The sequence below is a fragment of the Protopterus annectens genome, chromosome 6.part0, assembly GCF_019279795.1.
Source record: "Protopterus annectens isolate FY-2018-M chromosome 6.part0, PAN1.0, whole genome shotgun sequence".
NCBI classification, from domain to species: Eukaryota; Metazoa; Chordata; order Ceratodontiformes; family Protopteridae; genus Protopterus; species Protopterus annectens.
Window position 1 is genome coordinate 1,546,770,919 of NC_056737.1, and position 26,065 is coordinate 1,546,796,983.

At 40.9% G+C, this 26,065-nt stretch overlaps 1 protein-coding gene across 1 annotated transcript in view; it reads left to right on the top strand.

Annotated features, from left to right (window-relative positions):
- LOC122804000 (extended synaptotagmin-3-like) overlaps nt 1–26,065 on the top strand; it is a 1,677,117-nt gene that overhangs the window by 283,903 nt on the left and 1,367,149 nt on the right. Inside the window, exon 3 of the mRNA XM_044073681.1 lies at nt 15,151–15,240. Within this exon, the coding sequence (XP_043929616.1) occupies nt 15,151–15,240 (90 nt within the window). The remainder of the gene's footprint in view (nt 1–15,150; nt 15,241–26,065) is intronic.

Below are 26,065 nucleotides of genomic sequence, written 5' to 3' on the forward strand. Positions count from 1 at the left end.
CGTACCTCAACAATCCCTTCCAGACATCTCACCCGGTCAAAGGGATTTGGCAGAACAGGAGGTTTCAAAGCTCCTAGAAAAGAGCCGTCCAGCCTGTGCCGGCAGACCAGGTAGGATCCGCGTCTACTCGAGATTCTTTTTGGTCCCCAAAAGGACGGGAGATTGGAGACCAATATTAGACCTGAGCAATCTAAACAGATTTGTCAAGAAGGCAAGATTCCGGATGGTCACGCTTCAGTCCATTCTGCCCTTTCTGGGCAAGGACAACTGGATGTGCTCTATAGACCTTCAGGATGCGTACTATCACATAAAGATTCACAGATGCTCCAGAAGGTTTCTCTGCTTTCGGCTAGGGACCAGTCATTACCAATTCAGAGCACTGCCCTTTGGCCTCACTTCAGCCCCAGAGTGTTTACCAAATGCATGGCAGTGGTCACAGCTCATCTGAGACGTCAAGGATTCCAGGTGTTTCCCTATTTGGACGACTGGCTCCTCTCCGCCACCACCAAGTGTCAGCTTCTTCAGTCCAGAGACTACACTCTACAGCTTTGCAGGAGTTTGGGAATTTCAGTAAATTTCAAAAATCTTCTCTGCTGCCTTGCCAATCTATCACCTTTATAGGCAGAATTAAACACCGTCAAAATGTTAGCCAGACTAACAGATCAAGGAATACTGGACATCCAAAATTCCGTTCGGCTTCTATTACAAAGCAACAAGATCAAAGCCAGATTTATACTGAAGGTTCTAGGTCTTATGGCTGCGGCCATTGTTCTTCTACCACTGGCCCGCTTCCACATGCGTCTTCTGCAGTGGATGTTATTCACGCAGTGGTCGTACCACAGTCTCCGATGAGGCACGAAATCTTGGTAACACAGTCGTGCCGAGCTCATCTGAACTGGTGGATATCTTCCCTCTTCTTCATCAGGGCCGGCCCTTTATTCCCCCTCCTGCAGGTGCCACAGTCACTACGGATGCCTCTCTGATCGGGTGGGGGGGGCATTATCAGGGCAGGATGGTCCACGGGACGTGGCAACCCATAGAATACCATCTGCACATAAATGTCCTGGAGATGAGAGCATTGCTTTTAATGTTGCAAGCCCTCAACGACTTTCTTCCCACGGGGACTAATGCAGTACAAACGGACAACATGTCCGTAGTCTGGTACATCAACAAACAGGGCGGGACCAGGTCCTATCCGTTATGTCGAGAAGCTCTCAGACTTTGGCAATGGGCGATCTCTTCTCAACGGTTTCTGATAGCAACGCACATCCCCGGCAGGTCCAACCTGTTAGCGGACAGGCTGAGCAGATCCATTCTGATGCCTCACGAGTGGTCTCTCAATCAATCTGTAGTGGATCAGATTTTTCTGAAGTGGGGCACTCCTTGTTGCGATCTTTTTGCTACTCCTCAAAACAACAAGTGCCCGATTTCTTCACTCTCTTTCCCTTCCAGGCCAACCCCTGAGAGACTCTCTAACCCAGGATTGGCCCGGGGACTTCTGTGCTTTTCCTCCTTTCCCTTGATTCCACAAGTCATTCAGAAAGCCACCGTTTTGAGAGCCAAGTTGATCCTCATTGCCCCTTATTGGCCTCGACAAATTTGGTTTCCGTCTCTGCATCGTCACCTTCTGGTGCAGCCCTGGCATCTGGACCCAGTTCCGGATCTCTTGATCCACCAGTCGGGTCAGCAGCACCGGGCCATTCATTCTCTCAACCTCACTGCTTGGTTGCTCCACTTCCTACCCTAGCCAGGCTACCGATGATTTCGACTCAGTCAGAGACATTTTAGTGTCTTCCTTGAAGTCGCCCACTAGGACTGTTTATGCTAGCAAGTGGCGGCGTTTTCTGTTTGGGCAAATTCCAAAAATATTGACCCCTTTACTGCTCCTGTACATTCGGTTTTAGATTTCCTGGCGGAGGTTTTTCATTCAGGATCCTCGTCATCTACAGTCAAAGTACAACTGGCTGCTATTTCCAAGTATCATGTTGGCTTGCATGACAATAACATTATGTCTCATAGGTTATGCAAGGCCTTTCTGAGAGGAGTTTTTCTCCTAAAACCACCTATAAAGCATCCTCCTCCGCAATGGGATCTAAACTTAATGTTAGCATCCTTGATAGTACCTCCCTTCGAACCGTCTGCTTCATGTTCTTTGAAGTTATTGACCTGGAAAACTATATTTTTACTGGCTGTCACTTCTGCAAGAAGGGTTTCCGAGATTCAAGCTCTCTGCATTCGTTCTCCTTATTTGGTTTTTCATAAGGACAGGGTATCATTAAGAACTAACCCTTCCTTTCTCCCCAAAGTCGTATCTCAAAACAACATTAACCAATCTATAGACCTACCAGTCTTTTTCCCAAACTATTCTGACAGAGCTGAACAGAAACTGCATTTTTTGGATGTCCATCGTCAGCTCAGGTACTATTTGCATAGAATTAAACAATTCAGAAAATCGGACCAATTATTTGTCTCCTATGCAGAAAACAGGATAGGTCTTCCAGTATCTAAAGTGACCTTATCCAGATGGTTGACTTCCACTATTTCCTATGTGTACTCTCTCAGAGGCAAACAGCTATCTTCTAAGCCAAAAGCACACTCAACCAGGAGTCTATCCACTTCTGCAGCTTTTCAGGATAGACTACCCATTGATACCATTTGTGCAGCAGCTACTTGGGCTACTCCCCATACCTTTGTCTCTCACTACAAGTTGGACTTGGCCTCCAGAGATAGGGCCAGTTTTGGTTCCACAGTTCTCAAGAGTCTGTTCCATTGAGCCACCCGGGATACAGGTGCTAGGGACGCGGTCCCATCCAGCAAGAATGAAGGCGAGATTGACAACTTAACATTTAGAAGTTATGTACCTACCATAACGTTCCATGTTAGTTGTCTTCTCGCCTTCTTTCTTAAGCCCTCCCTCCTTCCCCCTGGCCTGGACAGATCTTGAACAGTTCCTATTAGGTTGTTTCCTCCGGAGCCTTCATATGAGGACTTCTATTAGGAACTTGTGTTCCTAATTATGTTAGGATAGTCTTTAGCAGGGTAGGTTAGCTACCATGCGAGATCTGAGGTAGTTCCGCCTTGCATCATGGGATATAGGGTTGCCTCGAGCTGGTAAAAGGAGTTCCTAAGCTAAAGCAAGTGCCGAGTCTGAGCCGAGGATCGGCTCCGAACCCATCCAGCAAGAAAGAAGGCGAGAGAAGACAACTAACATGGAATGTTATGGTAGGTACATAACTTCTAATTTTTTTATATAGTTAAATGGAGTGCGTCTTAAAGCTTGGGTTCCTATGCGAATTACAAACAGATTGTAAAGAACCTTTTCCTGAATCAGTTTTGGGATCATACTGGTAGTGTCTGTTAATTTAAAATCTAATGGAATGTTCATAATTATTAACTACTTATTTAGCCTGCTCACATTTCTTATAAGTTTGAACATGGAATCACTTAAAAATGTTGTTGCTTTGTATATGTTCTGTTAATGTGGTTGGATTAGTTTTTGCACAAATAGTAATGATTTCTGTTCTCATACCTTCTCCCCCAAATGCACATCTTTTGTATTTTCTGCGTAGTGTAATGTGTTAGTCGTCCTCGTCCTCTTAAGTTACTAGAAACTCTTGAAGTCCTTCTGTTGATATGCTGCAGTATTCATAACATAAGGGAGTCCGCCTACAGCTGACTCACACGTCCGACCAGTATCCAAAAGTCTACATGCTACTGCTAGATATGTGCTACGCCAAGCAACATAACGAGTATGTCAGCCATAAAGAGACATCTGGTATAAAGAGGACGTCAGCACACACCTTCCTCAGAACTTTTCTGCTGCTTGTCCAATCACCAACTCTTTCAGAAGGACAGCTGTTGACACTTTCTCAGAGGAGGAGGATTCCTCTGGAAAGGAGTATTTAGCCTACTCCACCCAGCTGGCTTCCCCCTTAGGGTATGCCTCCCCAGAGGAGGAATCTAATGGTACAGATTCCCCTGGGGAGGACATTTCTTTTTCAGAGACCATTCCCAAAATGAAAGATTTTTTCAAGTGGGACTGCTCCCAAGTTTCAGACATTCAAAACAGGTGCTATGACCTCTTGCAGATGGATTCCCCATCTCCTTCTGCTATCCCTCCAGTCCTGCCTGCCTTTCTGGATGATTTCTCGGTTGACTGCAACTGTCCTGACTCTCAGCGTCCTGCCCCCAAGCATCCAGACAGGCTCTGTAAGGTACCCGAGGACTCCCAGCTGATTCGGTTACCATATCTGTTTCTGTGGTTAAGGCTTTTAAAATTGCTACACTCCACGTCCTTGTTACCCTGTGATAAGGAGAGTAAGGTCATGAAACGTTTGGGAAAGAAGGTTTACACTTCTGCCACTTTGACCTTCCGTGCAATAAATTATCAGACCCACATGGCAAAGTACTCCCTGGCCCTTCTGGCTGATGCATGTTAATTTTTGGCAGACATCCCAGATTCCCCAGCAAAATCTGAATTACCAGCTTTTCTTAATTCTTCTGCACAAGTGACTAGGCACTCCCAAGTGCAGTTATGATGCTGCTGATGCTTCTGCTAGGGCAGCTGCCACTGGGTCGGTCCTTAGAAGAAACTTTTGGCTTAGGCTACAATCTTTGCCTAAAGATTTCAAGGCCAAATTGCTGGGTGCACCCTTGGATAACAAAGCCTCATTTGGGAGTTCAGCACCAGAACTCTTCATCTCTTCAGGCGAAAGGAAAGGAGTTACAGGGCCTTATACACATTCTTGTATCTCCAGTTCCAAGATTTCAAAGGAATTACCTGGTTAGGGCTGCATTTGTAAGAAAGCCATACCTGTCTTCTCCCTCTAAAAGTAAGAGGGGACCCAGAAAGTCAGCCTATTCAAAGTCTACTTTTTCCACCCCTACTCCAAAACAGTCCTTTCAGTCCCAACCCAAGCCAGGTAGTCTGTGACTACCAGCCACCAGGGCCAACCACTCCTTTGTCTCTCCGTCTCAGCCTATCTCTTTCTGCTTGGAAGCTGAATACTCAGGACTCTTGGCTCCTTTCCATAATCAAAACTGGGTATTTCATGGTTTGGAAAAAATTCCCCTCATTCAGAGGGATCTCACCCAACCCATAGATCAGTGGAGTTTCTTTCCTGAAGCCATCTCAGACCTGATCTCTCAGGGGACTGTCCAAGAAATTTCCATTTCCCAAAAAGGAAAGGGATTTTACTCCAGGATATTCCTGGTTCCCAAGAAGGAAGGCCCTTGAAGACCCATCCTGGACCTTTCCCATTTAAACACCTTTCTCAAAGTAGCAAAACCACACGAACTGTGGAAAGGTCAGGTAAATAAACCATGAAAAGCCAGCCAAAACTTTTATTAAAACCAATCTCTAGCACCTCGGCTTGTACCAACCCTTCAAGGAGTCTTGAAGGCTTGGTGCAAGCCGAGGCACTAGAGATTGGTCTTAATAAAAGTTTTGGCTGGCTTTTCATGGTTTATCTACTTTTCTCAAAGTCTCTTCTTTTCGTGTGCTTGGCTCTACCTTGCCATCTCCCTGTAATTCTTCCCAAGGCATTTTTGGTGTCCCTAGACATAAAAGATGTCCATATTCATGTTCCTATCCACCCAATGTTCAGGAAGTTTTTATGGTTTTCTGTTGCTTCCTTGCTTTTTCAGTTTTGTAGTTTGCCCTTGGTCTCTCTACAGCATGAAGGGTTTTCACAAAATGCTTGGCTCCTGTCATAGCATTCTGCAGAATGCAGGAAATTCAAATCTTCCCTTATATCGATGACCTTCTGATTCAGGCACAGTCCCAAGAACTCCTTCAGGAAAATCTGTCCTTCACTATTTCCCTTCTACAGAGTTTGTGGTTCAGTATAAACTTCCAGACGTTTTCTGTCACCCCTTTGCAGAATTACATTTTCCTAGGATGCAGGGTACAAACAGACAAAATGTTAGCCTCTCTTCCCCATACAGAAGGTCTTGTTCCTGACTTCCTATTTTCAGAGCATCCTTCCTCTTCGGTCATTGACAGCCAGGGACATCCTCCATCTCTTAGGGTATATGGCGTCCACTATCTCCATTATACCCTTAGCAAAACTACACATGAGGAAGTTGCGGTGGTGTCTACGAACTGTATGGATGCAGCACTCACATCCTTTAGTGTTTCTGATCCCACTTCTTCCTTGCATAAAAAGGGAACTAGAATGATGGATCCTGCAGGTAAACAAAAACCCTGGCCTACCTCTGCAACCACTCCTTCCTTCCCTAGAGTTTATTTACAGACTCTTCAGACACAGGTTGGGGTGCAACTCTTCAAGCCTGGAGGGGCGGAGATGTTTGGTCTCCCAAACAGGCACAGGAACATATCAATGTAAAGGAGATGATGGCAGTGGTTTTTGCACTGCAAGTCTTCAAAAGCAACCTAGTTCCAGGAGTACTGACATGGTTCACAAGCAACAAAACAGCTCTTTGGTACATCAACAAACAGAGGGGATCGAAGTTTTACATTCTGTGCAGACTAGCCCTACTCACTTGGGAATAGGCCTTACAAAGCCAATCACCCTTCAGGCTGTCTATCTCACCTCAGCCCAGAATACAATGGCAGACTCTCTAAGCAGGTCCTTGATCCAATCCCACGAATGGGTGTTGCACAGGGATGTGTTTCTGGACCTAATCCATCATTGGGGTATGCCTCAGATCTTTTTGCCTCCCCCGTGAACAGATAACTTCCAGAATTTTGTGCCAGGGTCCCATATCCCCTGGTGTGGCGGTGAATGCTCTGTTTTTCTCTTGGAAGGGGGTGTTTCTATGTGCATTCCCCCTTGCCTCTTCTACAAAAGGTCCAAAAGAAGATTCAGCAGGATCAGCTAAATATTTGGCTAAGGCAGCACTGGTTCTGCATTCTCCTGCACCTAGCCAGTGGCAGTCATCACAAGTTACCCACCAGGATGGATCTACTCACACAGGACAAGGGGACTCTAGTGCATCCACAGCTGTCAACCCTGAAGCTGACCTTGTGGGTGATAGAGTTTTAATCCCGTATAGACACCTTTTTTTCAGAGGACATGCTACAAGTTCTGTAGGAGGCCAGAACACCCACAACTAGGAAATCCTACATTTCCATATGGAAGAGGTTTTCCATCTAGTGTCACAAAAAGGATCTACAACCACTGTCAATTGATGTTGAGGTGGTCTTGTCTTATCTGTATGATGAGGGCTGGGTTGTCCTACTCTTTGGTGAAGGCTCACCTTTTAGCCATTTCTGTTTGTCTGCCTATGTCTCCACCTTTGCCTGTAGGTTAGAGGTAAAACTGTTCCTTAAAGGTGTCCTTCATATCAGATCTCCAAGGAAACCAATACCTCCTCCTTGGGATCTTAATTTTATGCTAGAGAAACTTACACTGGAAGTTTTGAACCAGCAAGCTCCTCTTCCCTGCAGTATTGCACCTGGAAAGCAGCTTTGTTAGTGGCCATTACCTCTGCTAGAAGGGTTTCAGAGTTACAGGCCCTGATGTCCAGTCACCCCTTCACTGGCTTTCATAGAGATAGGGTTTCCTCTGCACACTAACCCTACCTTTATGCCCAAAGTAGTAAATGAGTTTATCCTAAATCAGTCCATTAACCTTCCTATCTTTTTCCTTCCCCCTCAGTGTCCCAGTGAGAGAATAATTGCGCACTTTAGATGTGCATAGCCAGCTCAGATACTACCTTGACAAAACCAAGCTTTTTCTTAAGACTGACTGTCTGCCTGCCTCTTACTACTCAAGAACTCTGGGTCAGTCAGTTTCCAAGCAAACTGTTTCCAACTAGATTTCTAAAGCTATTTCCTTTTGTTATTTGTCTAATGGTAAGACCCTTACTTCCCCAGTGAAGGCTCACGCTACTAGAGCAGTTTCTTCCTCAGGGGCATTCTTTAACGGTTTGGACATTGATGCTATACTGGAGGCAGCTACATGGTCCTCTGTCCGTACTTTCACTAAGCACTACAAGCTTGACACCATCTCCAAGTCTAGAGCTGGGTTTGCAAGAGCAATCCTGCATGGATTTGTAGAAAAAGCATCTGCTTATCCTCCTCCCAACCTGTCCCAGGCTTGAGCTTTGGCATTCTCCCTTATGTTATGAATATTGCAGGATATGAATAGAAGGACATAGAATAGTTGTGTAAAATCTTACCGTAACTATAGATGTCCTTCTCTTCTATATGCTTCAGTATTGCTCCCCCCGCCCATCTTCCTCCGATGCTTGCTTAGTTCTATTGCTGAAATGCTTCCCAACTAGGATATTAGGCTGATGCTGGGTGGCATACAGTTCTGAGGTAGGTGCATGCTAACATCCGCTTTATACCTGATGTCTCTTTGTTTGACATACGTGTTATGTTGCGCTGCGTAGCACATACCTAGCAGTAGCATGTAGACTTTTGGATACTGACTGCACATACGAGTCAGCTGGAGGTGGACACCCTTATGTTATGAATACTGCAGCATGTAGAAGAGAAGGACATCAATGGTTATAAGGAATTATGCTTGGTTGCTAGTGTGAGATTGGTGTAACTATTATAGTGAGTTTGTCATCTTTCTGAATATTGCCAGATGGCACTTTGATTTAATGTTTGCATGCAAATATTTGAGGGTTATTTTTAGAGAAGGACTTGGTACTGGACTAGATTTAGTGTTTTTTGTGTGTGTGTGTGTGTGTGTGTGTGTGTGTGTGTGTGTGTGTATATATATATATATATATATATATATATATATATATATATATATATATATATATATATATATATATATATACATACATACATACATACATACCTACCTACCTACCTACCTACCTACCTACCTACACACACACACACACAGCAGGTGCTTGAGCTATCTTGTGTTCATAGGTAGGCACTAGGCTATTGGCCATAGGGCCTATATAAGCCTAGCCAAAGGTACCCTGGCTTTCGCCACCCAACAAAATTATTTTCCTGTGCCACTGTCAAGCAGAGCCACAGAAGTGATCCCTGGGGTGAATTTCCTATCTCCCATCCAATCATCAAGATTTTTCTTGAAGAGTGCTAATGAGGAGCTTTGTTTGATATAGATAGGTAGTTTGTTCCAGAGTATGGGAAGTCTCTGGGACAGGAATCTATCCCTCCAGCATGTTCTGTTTTTTGTGGTGACAAGGTTTAGGTCCCTAGAGCGTGTAGTTCATAGGGATTGGGATTTCTTTAAGTGGAGCATGTCTAAAAGCTCTGGGTTTGACATAGCTTTGTGTGTTAGGCAGAGATCGCCTCTGAGAAGGCGACATGCAACGGAGTGAAGCTGCAGTTTTTTGAGACAGTTTGCATAGGGCATCTGTTTAAGGCAAGTAATCCTCTTTGTGAGGTATTTCTGTGGCCTTTCCAGTTGTTGTAGATGTCTTGTGAGGTACATACCAAAAGGGGCATTGTACTCTATAATGGATCTAATGAGTGACAAGTAGAGGGGAACAATGACCTCTTTTTTTCCTGGATGAGAAACCTTTTGTGATGAGGTGTGCCACGTAGAAGGACTTCCTGACTACTGTGGCGATGTGATTATCAAAGGGGAGACTACTGTCCACCTGTGCCCCAAGGTCTCTTATCACACTTTCGGTGTTAAGTAGACTACCACCTATGTGGTAGTTCATGGGTACTGAGTTTTTACCAAAAGGGATGACAATGCACTTTTTGGCATTGAGCTTGAGGCCATGGCTTTGACACCAGACATCTGTCTCAGCGAGGCCCTTTTGTAGGATGTCCACATCATTTGGAGTTTTGATTATGGCTCCTAGTTTGCAGTCATCTGCGAACTTCGTTAGCCAAAGATCTTCTGTGTTGGCCTGTACTTCAGAGAAGTAGATATCAAACAGGAGCGGACCCAGAACTGAACCCTGTGGTACTCCACTTGTCACTGGTCTGAAGTTGGATTTGGAGTCTGCTACTTTCACAGTGTGGGTTCTGTCAGTCAGCCAGTTGGCAACCCATCTTGTGACATAGGGATTTATACCTAGTTTAATGAGTTTATCTGTAATTCCAGAGTGGGGGATGGTGTTGAAAGCCTTGGCGAGATCTAGATAGGCTGTGTGATCCACCTTACCCTCATCTACGGCTTTGGTGACTGCTTCAAAGAAGTCTGTCAGGTTTAGGAGACATGATCTGCCTTTTACAAACCCGAACTGATGTAGTGTTACAGAGCATGGTTTTCTGAGATAAAGTGTAGGAACAGAGTTAGGGGCAGGGCTAGTATGCATTTTTAAGGTGCTGCAGTCCCCCCCTCCCCGCCTTCTGAATGTAAACTATCTCAGTAACCAGCTTCTTAATGGTCACATCCTTGTGTATGCCGTTGACCCACAGTGGTTCCCAGTTGTCACCTGCTTTGGGAGGGTTTCTTGGAGTCTTACATGCATCAGACTTGCAAACAGAATACACTCCTTTTGGGGGTAATATTCTGTGTGCCGTCAATGGTACAATGACAGGAGAGTATCCATCATACACTGACTTGCAGTGGGCTTCACTTCTTGGCTCTTACTTCCCATGACATGTTGGCCAAAATCATGAGAGGGGCATGACACTACCTATGTGGTGACACCTTAACTTAAACATTTAGCCTTATTCTGTAGGCCTTATTCTGTAGTACCAGGTTGCCAGGTCAGCATTTGTATCTCCACTCTATCTCTGTGGCATCTGACACCCAAGCACAAATCTAGACTAACCTTACCTGGAAGGGGGTGAATAAGGACATACTTCTCATTTATCTTCCCTCTGTGTCCGAATCAAATTCAGGCCACCTAGGTCATAGGGCCTTATTACTGTATGCCAGCAAGGGTTGGCTGTATTGTACATTTAGGGCATATGTTTCATAGCAAGTGGCAGATCCAGTTGTCAAGAACTGAGTTCACTAATCCTGCTCTGTGATATTTCATTTATCATACAAACCAGACTCCTTTGTGTTTAGTAGAATAGTGCTTAGTGATTTCTCTACTGAATGCAGCTTTAGAACATTTTTGTACATGTTTTATGAATAAATCATGCAAGTTGTTTCTGTTGTATTTTCCTGTGTATTTTGTAACATTTTGTGACATCTTTTTTTAATAAATTTTAATAGTGTTGTGAGGGTTGTTAGGATTTGTTAGTTTTATAGTTTAGTTATGTGTTTTAGTTACATTTTGGTTAGAATTGGATACATTTTGGCAGTATCATTTATTTATTTACCTACTTTGGTTCTTTAAATTGATCCCACCATTAGGCTGTAGGCTTATTTTCAGAGATGATCGAAGGTGGGATTTAAACAGATGGCAGAAATCTGACCAAAAACTTGGAGGAGATTCTCTTCTTTCTAGAAATTACCAATGGGATCTTTAACATCACCTAATCTACACAATTTGGACAGATAGGACCGCAGCTAAACATCTGAAACTCATCTTGTGTGTGCAACACTCCCATTATGTTGCTAATTTAAGCACCTAGTGTTAGGGATAAAGCCCACAGCATTCTGATTTTTCAGATATCTGTGTTGTGTGCATGGCTTGCTGAGACACTTCTAGGTGGCTAGTCTTGGTCATAGTTCTATAGATTTATTTTATTTTATTTTATTTTATTGTATTTTAACTTTTTTCATGGTTATATTGAATTTAATTGCTAGGAGATTGATTTAGTTTGTTACTATTGTTTTTTGGGAGATTTGAGTGTTTATTTTGTGAATACAGTGTATGAAGTTACTTTTTTATTTAGACTGGAAAGAATGGGTAAAGATGAATGCATTTTCTGTATTTTATCTTTTTTAGTTTTTGTTTTTAATTAAGGGAAGCTTGGATATAGGTTTGAATGTTTAGGTAGGTTGGTGTGTTTGTGTGTATACACATTAGATATGAATTTTTTCTTTTGCTTTCAGGGAGTGGAATAAATGTTGCAGGTTTAGAGGAATTTGATAGCGAAGACAGAACACCAGTGATATAGGTCAACTGTTGATGAAGCATACAGTGTTGATTTAAAAAAAATACAAGTCCATATAATGAACATTCAGTAAATCTTTCAATACTATCTAAACCATCATTTTAGAGAAGAGTGAAGCTTTTATAAATATCTTCACTTTAGTATAAGATATTTAACAGCAGAGTACTGAAAGTGGCCATTGTTCACAAGTAATTGATGTTAGCATATATGTGACTTCACCAAATGAAATTAAGTAAGTCGCAAGAGCCACTGGAACCACGTTAATAGATATGTGCCATAAGCTTTATTAGAGTAATAAAAGCCAGATGAAAAAGTGCAAGTTAAAACTTTCCCCCTAGAGGGGTTCTTCAGGCGTCATCATTAAAACACTAAATCATTGCTCTTTAAATACAGGCTCGAAATCAAACAGTTAAAGCTGATTCAAACACAGTTATGCTTTTCTCTTAAAATAGGTTTTAACAAGACAGAGCCATTCAGTCCTGATGTAATGTGACCTTTAAGGCATAATCCATTTTAACTCTGCCATTTCTGTTTTAAGCAGAATGTCTTTCCCTTATATTTTCAGTACATATTTCTGGAATAATAAATTTAAAATCATGGTCTTCACCTTTATCGTTCTTATGTTTAAAAAGTGCATTTGTTGCTTGTTTCCTATTTATGTAAGACACATGACTACTTATACAATCTTTAAACATTTGGTTGGTTTTCCTAACATAAAATAAGTCATATAATTCACACCATGCTGGGTAAACAAGATTCATACTGTTACAATTCCAATAAACTCTCAGTTTTGTTTCTTATAAACTCTTTGGTAAAAGCTACTTCTAGAGTCAATGTACATACAAAATTTGCATTTACCACATTTATAAGTACCCATTTACTTTGTTGTTAAACCATAATTTTGGGTGGTCTTTATAACATAAAATATTTTTTAAGCTGGTATACCTCTTAGGAGAAAAGGTTGGTTGATCAGCAATATAAATTCTAAGTTCTGGTATGTTCTGTAGTATATGCCAATGCTTAGATATTACCTACTTAATGGCTAAAGTAGTCTTATTATACATTAAAATGCATCTCATACTATTCTTCATTCTATTTTTTTTATTCGTTGATCATGTGTTTGTTGTGATGAGAAATAAGGTCTTGCTAAAATATCTCTGTGCTTTCACATCTTCACATGCAACTTCTACTACTTTACGTCTGTGTCCTGTTTTTACAAAATCCATCTGTTCTAGCATGTTAGACTCAATAGTGTTTAATTTTGCTGTTTTAAAAACTGATTCCTGGTAACATTCTAAATGTAAAGGGAGGATGCATGCTACTTCTGTGTAATAAACAATTTTTCTTGACTGGTTTCTTATACAGAGATGTATCTAAAGAACCATCTAGATTTTTAATAATAGTAATATCAAGAAAATCCATTCTTTGTGTAGTACAGATGTTTTAAACCTCAAAAAAATCATACATATTAATATAATCAAAAAGTAAGTGGCTTCATCACCTCTCCAAATTAAGAATAAATCGTCCACAAAATGGCAATAAAACAAGATGTTTTCTTTAAATGGAGTAATTGATGACAATATATAATCATGTTCCCAGATCAACACTACTGTGTTGAAGAACGTGCTGGCTACTGAAGTACCCACTGCCACATATCGTGTCTGTCTATACAATTGTTGAAATAAGAAAACCTTATTGGAAAGTACACATTGTAATAATTTACATAGAGTAGATATATAATGTTCATATTCTGTGAATTCTAACAGAAATTCCTTTATTGATTGTACACCAAATTCGGTAGGAATCACTGTGAACAAAGAGTCTACATCTAGAGTAGCTAGGTAGCAGTCACTCAAATTTCTATTCACACACCATTTATATAAACTATTAAAAAATTCATTTGAATCACGTAATATAGTGCCTGTTTTTCCAATTCACACTCAGTTGAAAATCTAAAAACTTAGACAAAGGTTTGGTCACCCACCCACGACCTGAAACAGTACAAGTCATCCGATATTTTGTTGTTACTATGTAACTCCTGTAAAATATGTTACTTCTTTAATAATCAGGATTCTTCTCAATAGTAAATAATTCATCATCAGATGTAGAAAGCATATTAAACACAACTTCTAAATAATATGAAGTGCCCATTATCACAACTCCACATCCCTTATAAGCTGGTTTAATTACTATGTTTTTATTATTAACCAAAGTATTTATTGCTACCAGTTCATTCTTAGTAAAATTATAAAACTTGCTCATTCTTCCTGTTTCATAAAGAATGTAAATATTTCGCTCGACTGCTCGTTCACATATCTTCACAGTATCATGATTGAAAAGCATGAAGGTGGTAGTGCATCTGTAGTCAATAACTGACAATTCGCTGTCATTATTAAACATATTTTCAAGCTCAAATTCCTAATAAAACACTTAAATTCAGAAATGGATGTTGCAGTGTTGGCATAACAAATGACAGCCCTTCATTAAGCACTGCAAGTTTAGTTTCTGTCAAAATACAGTTAGAAATATTGTGAACTAATAAGTTCAAACCTTTGTCTGACTTTGTGTTACTGGGCAATTTTTCTGATGCTGTTTTGGCATTGGAAGAGGTTGCTGTAATAAAAGAGGGGGTTGACTCTCTCTTGGGTCCAAAGCGCCAATAATATTAGCACATCTCTGTTAACATGGTTCCAGTGGCTCTTGTGATTTACTTAATGTAAAAAAAAAATCTGAAGTATACAAACTGTGATTCTAACACAAGCTTTATCTGGTAACTGTAATGTATTTGGAAAATAGATGATTAAAATATTTAAGTGTAATCTGAGTAGGAAAATGTTGGCATCTTCAAATGTGCGTGTCATAGAAGGGAAAGCGTAATATTTTTGTGATGTATTTGTATGTGTGTGTTTTTGCCAACTTGGACTGTGCAAATGAAAATAAAATGAGGATCTAGGAAAGTGCACTTGTTTTTTTCTCCTTCATATTTTGCACAGTGACTACATATTTTGCACAGTGACTACATTTCCTAAGTTTCTTGTTTAAGGTGGGCCTCAAGCTGTGCTGGACACTCTTCCAAGGCTTATAAAATCATTCTTATAATTTCACATAACTGAGGCTTATGGAAACATAGCCACAAACTCTTAAAGTAAACAACTGTGTTTTGCAGTAAATGTGAAGTATAATTTTTATGACTGACATTTTTTTTTGTGTTTACCTAGTTACACGGCACCTTGAGAGTAATACTGGAGCCCCTTATTCGAGATGTCCCCCTGGTTGGCGCTATTACTGTTTTTTTTATTAGAAAACCAGTAAGTATTGTGCTTATGCATATCCTTCATGCATGTTTTAAATAATTTTGGATTAGTATAAATTCTTCATCTCCAGTGTCAGAAGCACAATTTTATTGTGTACACATTTTTGTGGAAGCCGTCAGTTTATTCTGCAGTAACATAACTTGCAATAATCTGTGTTTATATATTTTTGGTGATTTATGACATAAAACTACATTAATGCAACATTTAAGACTTCTTACTCAATAACAAATTAAAGATTGTAGACATTAGGGTTTGTAATCTCATATGGCCATCCCTGGGTTTGTAATCTCATATTGCCATCCCTCTGCCATGCAGTATTTGCTTTGCATCCTCCTCCACTCCCCAACAGTGCCAGAATGCTCTGCATGGACTTCACAATTGCACTCTTCTCCTCATAGCAAAGTTCTTTGGAAGTAAATACATGCACTAGTGTTGTGCTTGTCACTGCCAATGCAAATGTGCCTGGTAGGCCAGTTGAAGTCATTTGTATTGTAAACTGTGTATTGATTGGATGAAACACCATTAACCAGTTAAACTTTTGCTATGTGCATGGCTTTACTAAGAAGCAGAATGTTGTATTACACATGATGTTCACCATTCTAACTGCTGCATTAGCCCTTAGCCTGTATGGATTGTGTCCTGCCTGAGACACAACAGCAAGCCAGCTTCACAAATCTCTGGCTTTCTCCCTCAGCTTCACTGTACCTGCTGATTGGATAATCAGAGTAAAGCTTTTTTTAATATTGTCTTACATCTCTGAGGCTTCATAGGAGCATCGATCAGCTTTAAGATTCATTTCTGGCATACATATCTGTATTGAGGACCCTTCAACACAGAATTGTTGCTTTTTTTTTTTTTTTTTTTTTAACTAAAATACTGTATTTTTAGTTTTGGACTTTTAAGTGGTATTTACCATTTTAGAAAACTGGTATTTTTATAAATATCTGAAGTTTCCTGTTGGGGACCAATAGTTTTAGCTCCTATCTCATTAATGCATTTGGGATCTGTTTTTGTGTTAAAATGTACATCCTTTGTAAGCTTATTAACTTTTGGTTAGAGTTTACAGTCATGAAGTGTTTTAATGGGTAAGAGATATTATCATGTATGTTAGTGCTTGTGTGCACTTCGTGAAAACCTACCTGCCATTATTGTTTCTGTCTACCGAATGCAGGATAGTTTTTGTACATATTTTCTGAATAAGGTATCATGTAAAGCTCTTTGAGGGTTTTGACAGGATTTTAGTGTGCTGCTTGTGCATTATTTTGAAAAGGAACTGTGTAGGAAGTGTAAGTGCGAGTGAGCTGCATGTGAACACTTTGACACCTTACCATCCCAACAACTCATTCCAGAAATACTTAACGGCTTTGAGACCTTGTCCTCTTTTACAGTATGGATACTTAGTCCGCATCTCCACTATGTTGAAGTATTATGATATGTTACACGTGGGTATACCTCATTCCATTCCCATGCCTCCTGTTGTGCCATCCTTGGAGAATGTGTTTAATGCTGCCTATATTAATCATGATTCTCAGCCTTCAGTTCCCAAAAAGGCACTTATTCTCTCATCTTTGTTTGGCTTCATTGGTTGGTACTAGGCTATCAGCCCTAGGGCCTATACAAGCCTAGCCATAACAATTCCCTGGCTATTTCTTCCCACACTATTTACTTCCCTGGACCCCTCTCTAGCAGGGCGACTGATGTGATCCCTGGGGTGAATTTCCTTTCTCCCATCCATTCATCAAGTTTCCTTTTGAAGAGGGCCAAAGAAGCGCTCTGCTTGACATGTATGGACAGTCTATTCCAGAGTATAGGGAGTCTCTGGGTCAGGAACCTATCCCTCCAGCATGTTTTGTTTGTTGTGATGACAAGGTTTAGATCCCTGGAGCATGTGGCTCTGAGGGATTGGGATTTCTTTAAGTGTAGCATGTCCAACAGCTCTAGGTTTGACATGGCCTTGTATGTTAAGCAGAGATCGCCTCTGAGTAGACGATATGTGACAAGCGTATAGCTGGGGTTTTTTAAGGCGGTCAGCGTAGGGCATCTGCTTTAGGCCTGTGATTATTTTAGAGAGGTATTTCTGCAGCAGATGTCTTGAGAGGTACATACCAAACTGGCATTGTATTTTATAATGGGTCTAATGAAGGATGAGTACAGTGGCACAATGACCTCCTTTTTTCTGGATGAAAAGCCCTTCGTGATGAGGTGTGAAACATAGAAGGATTTCCTGACTGTTGTGGCGATGTGGTTATCGAAGTTGAGACCACTGTCCACCTGTGTCCCTAAGTCTCTTATCACACTTTCAGTGTTTAGTGTACTGCCATCTATGTAGTAATTCACGGGTACATGTTTTTTCCCAAAGGGGATAACTATACATTTCTTGCCATTGAGCTTGAGTCCATGGCTCCTCTGGCACCAAGCATTTGTTTCTGTAAGGCCCTTTTGTAGAGTATCCACATAATTTGGGGATTCAATAATGGCTCCCAGTTTGCAGTCATCTGCGAACTTTGTTAGCCAGAGTCCCTTAGTGTTGGCCTGTACTTCAGAGAAGTAGATGCCAAACAAGAGCGGTCCCAGAACTGAACCCTGAGGTACTCCACTTGTCTGGAGCTGTTGTCTGCTACTTTTACAGTATGGGTTCTTTAAAGCCAGTTGGCAACCCATCGAGTGACGTAGGGATTAATGCCCAGCTTAGTAAGTCCATCTATGATTCCAGAGTGGGGAATGGTGTCCTAGGCCTTGGCGAGGTCCAGATAGGCTGTGTGGACCACCTTACCCTCATCCACGACTCTGGAGAGTGATTTGAAGAAGTCAGTCAGATTCAGGAGATGAGATCGGCCCTTCACGAACCCAAAATGGGTGGGGTCCAGTGTTTGAAGGTTGCCACTGTCTTTGTTTATAAGTTCCATGGCCTTGCAGGTCAGGCTCTGTAGCTGTGTGCCACTCAGTCGGCAGAAAGCCTGAGGTGAGGCTATGATTAAACATGACACTTAGGTGAGGTGCCAGTTCATTTTGTAGTTAATGTAGTACACATCCAGGGATGTCATCTGGTCCCACGGATACTATATTCTTAGCTTTGGAGAGTGCGTTGAGGAGAGCATCTTGGTTCCATTTGGGATGGCACGATTCATGAATGAGTGGATGTGCTCGTACAGTGCCTTAGTGTAGGATTCAGCAGTCGAACTTTCAGTTCTTGTCTGTATGGGTGTCATGAAGTTTGTCACTTCTGACTTGAGTAGCATGAAGTTGGCTTTGGAGAAGTTTTTTATGGAGGTTTCCTTACTGGGGGGTGGGATGTGGATGTTAAGGGTGATTAGCTTATGGTCAGACCTGACCAACGAGGGGGTGACCATAGGTGTGGAGTATTGAGTTCCCATGTTGGTAATGACCAGGTCTAGGATATTGGAGCCCCTGGTGGGACTGTGGATTAGTTGATCCAGGGCGCTGGAATTTATGAATTCCAAGAACCGTTGGGCAAAGGTGTTGGTACACTAATAGATTTCCCAGTTAATGGCAGGGTAGTTGAAATCGCCCAGTATTAGGGTGTTTGGTTGTATCTTAATATTTTCCAGTATGTTTAGAATGGTGTAGTGAAAATCTTGGGGCATGGTGGGGGATCTCTAGCAAGCTACAATTTGGATTGCAGTCTTACCTACTGTTAGTTGCACCTGGAGAATTTCAGATGTATTGTGTTTGGCAACTAGCCTGGTGTTGTGAATATCCTTGGTGAATATGGACACTCCTCCACCTTTGGTGTTTTGGTCCTGGTTTGGTGGCCGAAAAGTGTGGTAAGAGTTGTAGCCTGGTATTGCAGGAGTGCTGTCTGGAGCCTTGAACCAGGTCTCAGTTGCTGCACAGATATCGATGTTCTCCACTTTTAGGAGTGCCTCGAGAGAGTGCATTTTGAGGTTTAGACGTCTAGCATTGAGTAGCATTACCTTCAGATTTTGCATGCTTGTACCTGTTACAGTGGTGGTTTTGTCCTTTGAACTTTGCCTAAAAAAGGCACTATAGGGGTGGCAAGAGCCTTAGCCAGTAACCTGAATCCCAGGGGCGATAGGTGCAGACCATCTCTGGCAAAGCATTGTGGTCTGTCGATCATGTCGTCTCAGGCAGACAGATACTGGATCCCCTTTGAGTGACACCAGAAGCTTAGCCAATTGTTGAAGTCAATCATTTTGTCCTTATATTGTGGTATCATTCTGGGTGAAAGCAGGATGCTACTCAGGGCTAGGGTCATACCTGCCTGGGCCACATGATCCGAGAGCTCTTCCATGTCTCTTTTCAAGTAGTCCAGGGAGGTACATCTCAAGTCATTCACTCCAACATGGATAATGACAGAGCCATATTTGCACTTGTGGAGTGACTTGAGTGCATGCGTTATGTGGCGGATCCTGGCACCCGACAGGCAGCTGACTGTAATTTTCTCTTTGTTCAGCCTGGTGGGTGGGACATCAGTGTGCCTGACTATAGAGTCACCTATGACTAAAGTGTTAGGTACGTTGTCTTCCCTTAGGGGCTGTTGCTGGGTGGCACACTGGTGTTGTGAGCTATGTGACACTTTAGTTGTGATTGGTGTTTGCATTTCAGCTTCGGAGGTCCTTGTTGCTTGGGCAGATTACAGGTAAGGGCCTCCGCATATGTGGATTTAATGTTGCTATGTGTGGGTGTTTGTGGTGTGGGTTTAGAAGGGCTATGTGTTGCTTGAGGTGTAGTGTGGGTGTTAACCATCTCCTCTTGACTGTCTAGCACAGTCTTGGGTGGAGAGAGCTTTGCTTCATGTTTGGCTATGTAAGTGCATCTCTCACAGGTTGTAGTGTTGGATAGTAGGAGGAGAGGGTTGTCTGTGTACATGAGGCAATTGCTGCTCCAGCTGCTGTTTATACATTATCGGTAGTTGAGAATAGATGACTAGCTTCTTCCAATCCTTCCACTATAAACAAAGAAAGCAAGGTATTGGACGGATTTAGTAAGAGGATATTTTCTTCTTCCACTTTGGTTTATAGAATTCTTAATTGTCATGTGTACATGTGGGAGTTTTTTCTGTTGTATGCAGACTGTTTGAGGGATTTAACTACCACACAACCTTCAGAAGGTAGTTCCTATCTGAATTCCATGGTTTCTAATCTTTGTCAAGTTTCTAAACATGAGAGTGCATATGATCATGCAAATACTGTGTTTAGGGCTACTGCTACAGTATTGAGGTGATATGTGACCAAAGTTTGCTGATGAGGTAAAGTCTAAATTTTTAAATTCAACATTAGATAAGGAGTATTTGGTTGGTCCATCTGCTACTCAGGTCCACAAGCAAACTAAAGGGGGAACTTAATCCAGGGAGTCTCAAAGATTTTTCAAGCCCCCACCCCCTTTTATAAATCTAAAAATAAAGCAATCCTTGCCTTCTCACACAAAACAAGAAACAAACAAAAAAAGAAATGGAAGGAGGGGAATAGCAATAAATAAGGACCTTTTCCAAAAAAGGAACAGTCTAATACTTCAGAATGACTATGCCAACATTTCACCCCCCCACCCCTTCTCCCCCCCCATGTCAGAAAAATTGTCCCAGAAACTGACAATTTATGTTCCCGTTTGGGAAAAAAAGTCAGGACTGATTCTTGGATGTTAAAAGTGGTGCAAGAGTGTTACAGTTGACATTTGATTTAAAATCTTTCCTCCCCCAAACCAAACTTTTTTTTTTCAGGTACTTCAACACCTTTCCATCCTAGGAGTCATGGAAGCAGTGCTTTTAAATTAAAGGGGCAAAGGTTTTTATTTCAGAATGTTTCCGTTATGAAAGTAAGAGCTTTCATCGAGATCATTTCCAGATCTGTCCTTTCTTAATTTATTTGTGAAATTTTCAAAATTCAGAATGATGGGCCTTCAAAGTGTGTTACCTTTCATACATTCAAGGAGTTTTATGGTCTCATTGGATCTAAAAGACACTTATCATATTACCATAGCTGCAGGTTTAATGAAATTTATCAGATTCTTTGTATCTGCGTCTTATTATTTATTTGCATTACCCTTTATGTTATCCACAGCTCCTAGGGTGTTTACAAAGTGTGCAACTTTAGGGATAACTCATTGCAGATTGCATGGCATTTACGTATTTCCTTATTTAGATGAATTCCTTATATTTGCAGAGTCTTTTCTCAGGTGTCAGTAGTCCTTATTTTGGGTTTCATCTCTTCAGATCAAATTTGTGTTCCAGATAAATGTCCAGAAATCCTCCTTGACTCTGTCACAAAGGATTATGTTTCTAGGATACCATGTAGACACCTCTGGCAAAAAGCTTTTTTGACACAGGAGAATGATTTTTTTATCTGGAAACTTTCCTAAGCTTCTCCAATAAGTCTCGGACGTCTGCAGAAGAATTTCACAGAATCCAAGGGATTGTGGCTTCTAGGATTCCACTTGCAAGATTAGATAAGAGACAAAAAAATCAATCAGTAGGTTAGAAAGATTTGGGAAGAGAGAATGAATAAGCAATTAACAAAAAAAAAAAAAAAGATTTAGGATTCTTGCCTGGAATTGTTTACATAGATATTTTAATACCGAAGTAGACTCCATATATTTTTTTCATCAGGCAGACAGTAAATGTTGGAGGTGTGAAAGGGAGGAAAAAGATAATTGGGAACATGCTTTCTGGGAGTGCGGTGAGTTGGCGGACTTTAAGGATTCCCCACGGGATGTACTGTCAGAGATGCTGGGTGGGCAGATTGGTCTGATGAGGGGATGGTTTTTCTGAACAATGATACAGAATTGGAATTGCCTGGACATGGTAAGGCCTTGCTGTGTCTAATAATGGTGGCTGCCAAAAAAGCAATTACTAGAAAATCCATCTTCAACCTCTTGTGCCCATTTTTGCACATAGGGTTGGGGTGTCACTTCAATAGTGAAAATCCTCTCAACCCAGGTGGCTAGCCCTGATGCAGTAGTTCATCTGTACCACTCACTCAAAAACACACACTCGCAATTATGGCCAATTTAAATTGTCCAATCCAACTGCTGCATGTCTTTAGAATGTGGGAGGAAACCGGAGTACCCAGAGGAAACCCACGTGAATGCAGGGAGGACATGCAGACTCTACAACAGAAGACACCCCAGCCGAGAACCGTACCAGGGAACCTCTTGCTGTGAGGTGACAATTGTAATTGCTGCACCAGCATGGCCACACCCAATTATTAGAAAATGGAAATCAAAATCTAAATCAACTATACTGGAAGCAGTGAATATAGTAACAGAGGTAAAACAAGTGGAACTGAGATTTTTAAAAAGGGTAGGAGCAAACTACATAGGAAAAATGGGAATTGTGGGAGCAATTTGCACAAGGGAGGAATGAGGTCTAAAAAGTGTCAGGACTTAAATGAGCTATATAATGTTTGAGTGAGAAAGATTGGCTAGATTAGAAGTGATATATAATGTTTGCAAGTGGGAATGTGTCAGTATGGTTTGTGATGTAAAATGCAACTAAGATTGTGTTGGTGTGGTTTGTTTTCATTTATATAAATGTTTGATTGCTTGTGTAGTAAATTATTTAATAATGTTTCTTGCTTAAAAGAGGCGGGAATTGAATAATTTATGTAATATTGCTTAGCGTATATGATATATAGCAATATATGTGAAATATATTTTTTTATGTTAATATAGTTTGATTACTTTTATATGAAAGTTAATTTGCTTGTAACACAAGTGACACTGTAATTCAGTAAAGGTGTTTGAAAAAAATCTATGGTTTTGAAAAAAAAAAATACATGGAGCCAGCATTTGCATCCACTGGAATTTCTGATTCCAGTCTTTGGCTTTTGTCAAAAGGTAACTACATATGCCTCAGCATTTGCTTGGGGACAGTTTCTGCGAGGGTGAAGGTGCAAAGCTTGTGAAAACCTTCAGACAAACCAAAACACACAAATATCAGAGATGCAGGCTATGATCTGTGCCTTTTCAATATCAGTGCTCCCTGGGACTTGTGCAGGTGATTACACACAACACCACAGCTGTGTGGTACATAAATGAACAGTGGGGAACAAAGTCTTTTACCCTTTCTGCAGGCTGGCTATGATGACTTGGTAGCAGTACAAAATTCCTTTACCCTTCAAGCTTCCTGTATTGTAAGAGCAAAATGTAATAGACAATCTGAACAGGACCAGGGCAGGCCCTCATAAATGGAAGTAGATTTCGAGGGGTCTTCCAGGAATTGGTCCACTTGTGGGGAACACGTCAAATACATCTGTTTGCCTCCTTTCATAACAGACAACTGAACAAATTCACATCCAGAGCTCACTGCAAGCAGGCCTGGAAAATGGACGCATTTTCATTTAGGGTTGGGAATGTTCCTTTATGCCTGTCTACTGATGTCCAGGGTAATTCTGAAGATTCAGAAGGGCTCTCCAAAAATAATTGTGGCAACTGCCTTTTGACCCAGGCAACATTGGATCTCCCTTCTTATAAAAATGGCCAAAGGGCAATTGCCACAAGCTTCCTCACAGACTGGGTATACTCGCACAAGACAAAGGGAGTTAGATACATCCACATCTCTAATAACTTCAACTGACTGCTTGGATGATTAAATTTTAATACCTTTTAGGTATGACACCTCTCATGGGGACATACAGCAGGTACTAAAGGAGGCAAATAAACCTCTTACTAGCTGATCTTGTATTGGTAAGTGGAAAAGATTTTCTAGTTGGTGCTTAAGCAATAACCAGGTTCTGATCAGAAGTTGTGTCAACTGAAACTGAAATATTTGTGTTACTATCCTCTGCCCTCTTATTCCATTGGCAAGGTACCTTTTGCAACATTTCAGCATATCTAACCATGGATCCTCCTCTGTCTTCCCTGTTTTTAATAAAACAGTTTATGAAGGGAGTTGTATACCTGAGACAACCTCTTAAACAGGTCGCTTCTTCTTGAAATCTTATTAACTTTTCCTGCATAAAGGTGTCTCCATTTGAACCTGCTCATCAAACAAGATTATTATGGTTCACGGAGAACTGTATTTCTCACTGTCCTGACATCATATCATTCTTTATGGCAGTAGACTGTTAGAGCTAATGGGGCACAGGGTACTTTTCACACCTAAATGGTGGAGCTACTGGCAATTCTCCAGGGATACACACAACTCGAGTCTGTTGTTGTTTAATTTTTTCTTTATTTATAATCCAAAACAAAATGGGGCAATACTAATGGTTCTTAGAGGACAGTTTGAGTAATCAACCTGCATATTTGATATTGAGGGTGCCATGGTATGAGAGCGCAGGTTTAAAATATAGATTTTTATGACCATGCTGCCTAGGTACCCCCTCTGTTTTCAGGAAATGTTAATTGAGTCACCCAAATGGCTTATTATCACAGGAGTATAGTTAAACCTGTAGCTATATGCTATTTTATTCTTTTATTTCACTGATCTAGGACTATAGTATTTACTTGAATACTATCCCTGTCTCATAAGGTTTGTCTGATACGTTAAGGGGATAGTTACTTCTCCCCATTAGATTTTGGTGGCAGTTATGTAAGAATAGGATTTTTACAAAGATTGCAACACTAATCTAAATACCATTTAAGGTTTGTTAAATAACTCCCTTGTTTTTGGCTAACTGTCACACTCATTGTTGTTTAACCTTATGTTCTGAACAATTATATAGCTGAGTTATGAGTGTACTTTTACCTGCTTGGGATTGTTATGCATTTTAGATTCTGGTGTTACAGGAGTGTCATTCTGGGATTTAATAGTCTCTCACTCTGGGTGAGACCACAGACCTGCTGTAAAAGTCTGTTATATCTCGCGTTATTCTTTAATATCCCAGCCCCTTCTGGGCTTAGGGGGTGGTGTTTAAGCATGGGATTAAAGCAGGAAGGGATTTTTATACTTGCCAAATTTTTTTTGTTTCATTTTCTAAGAACGATAGGTAGTTGTATATTCTCCATTTTTCACATTTCTCTTAATCTACTTATGTTTGTATGCAAATGTTGGATATAGAGTCGTGGAACATCAAAGGGTTACAAGCATCCAATAAAAAAAAACTCTTTATGCATCTGAGTCTTAAATCCACATCTAATATTGTCTTTGTTCAGGAAACGCATCTCTTTAATCACCAGTGGGACCATGACAGGGGGAGACCTTGGTAAGAAGATCATAGATTCCGGGGCTAAATCTAATAGCACAGGTGTTGCTATTATAATTAAAAATAAATTTATATATGACATAGTAAAGTCTGACTCAGATAGTGATGGTAGATGGTGTTATTTTGTTACGACTTGCTCTTTCCTTGATAAACCTATTTTAATTATTAATATATACTCCCCATGTTCAGGTCAACAAAATTTTATTATGCAGATTTATAACCTACTTGCATTATTTCCTAATCGCTACTACATTGTTGGGGGTGACTGGAATTCCGTACAGGATCCAAAAAAATGATAGGACAAATACTAAGGCTAAATTCAATTTTTCTGCAACCCTCTCCTTATCAGAACTGAAGGATGATTTTAACCTATTTGATCCCTATAAAATAACAAATTCACCTTTTTCTCTAACTGTGGTAAAAGTTGGTCTAGGTTGGACTTCTTTCTGATTTCCTCAATATTCAATAACCTGGATATTTCTTTTGTCAATAACCCTAGAAGCCTTTCCGATCACTCAAAGATTTCTCTCTGTATTCACTGGCAGGATACAAGATCCTCAAATAACATAGCTATTTGGTGGTGTTTAAACCCTAACCTTCTCAAGAAGGAAGAAATTCTCTCACAAGTTGAGTCTTATCTTGACCAATTTCTTCAATCCAGTAGCTCCCTGCAGACCCCTTTAGACTGCTGTTGGGCA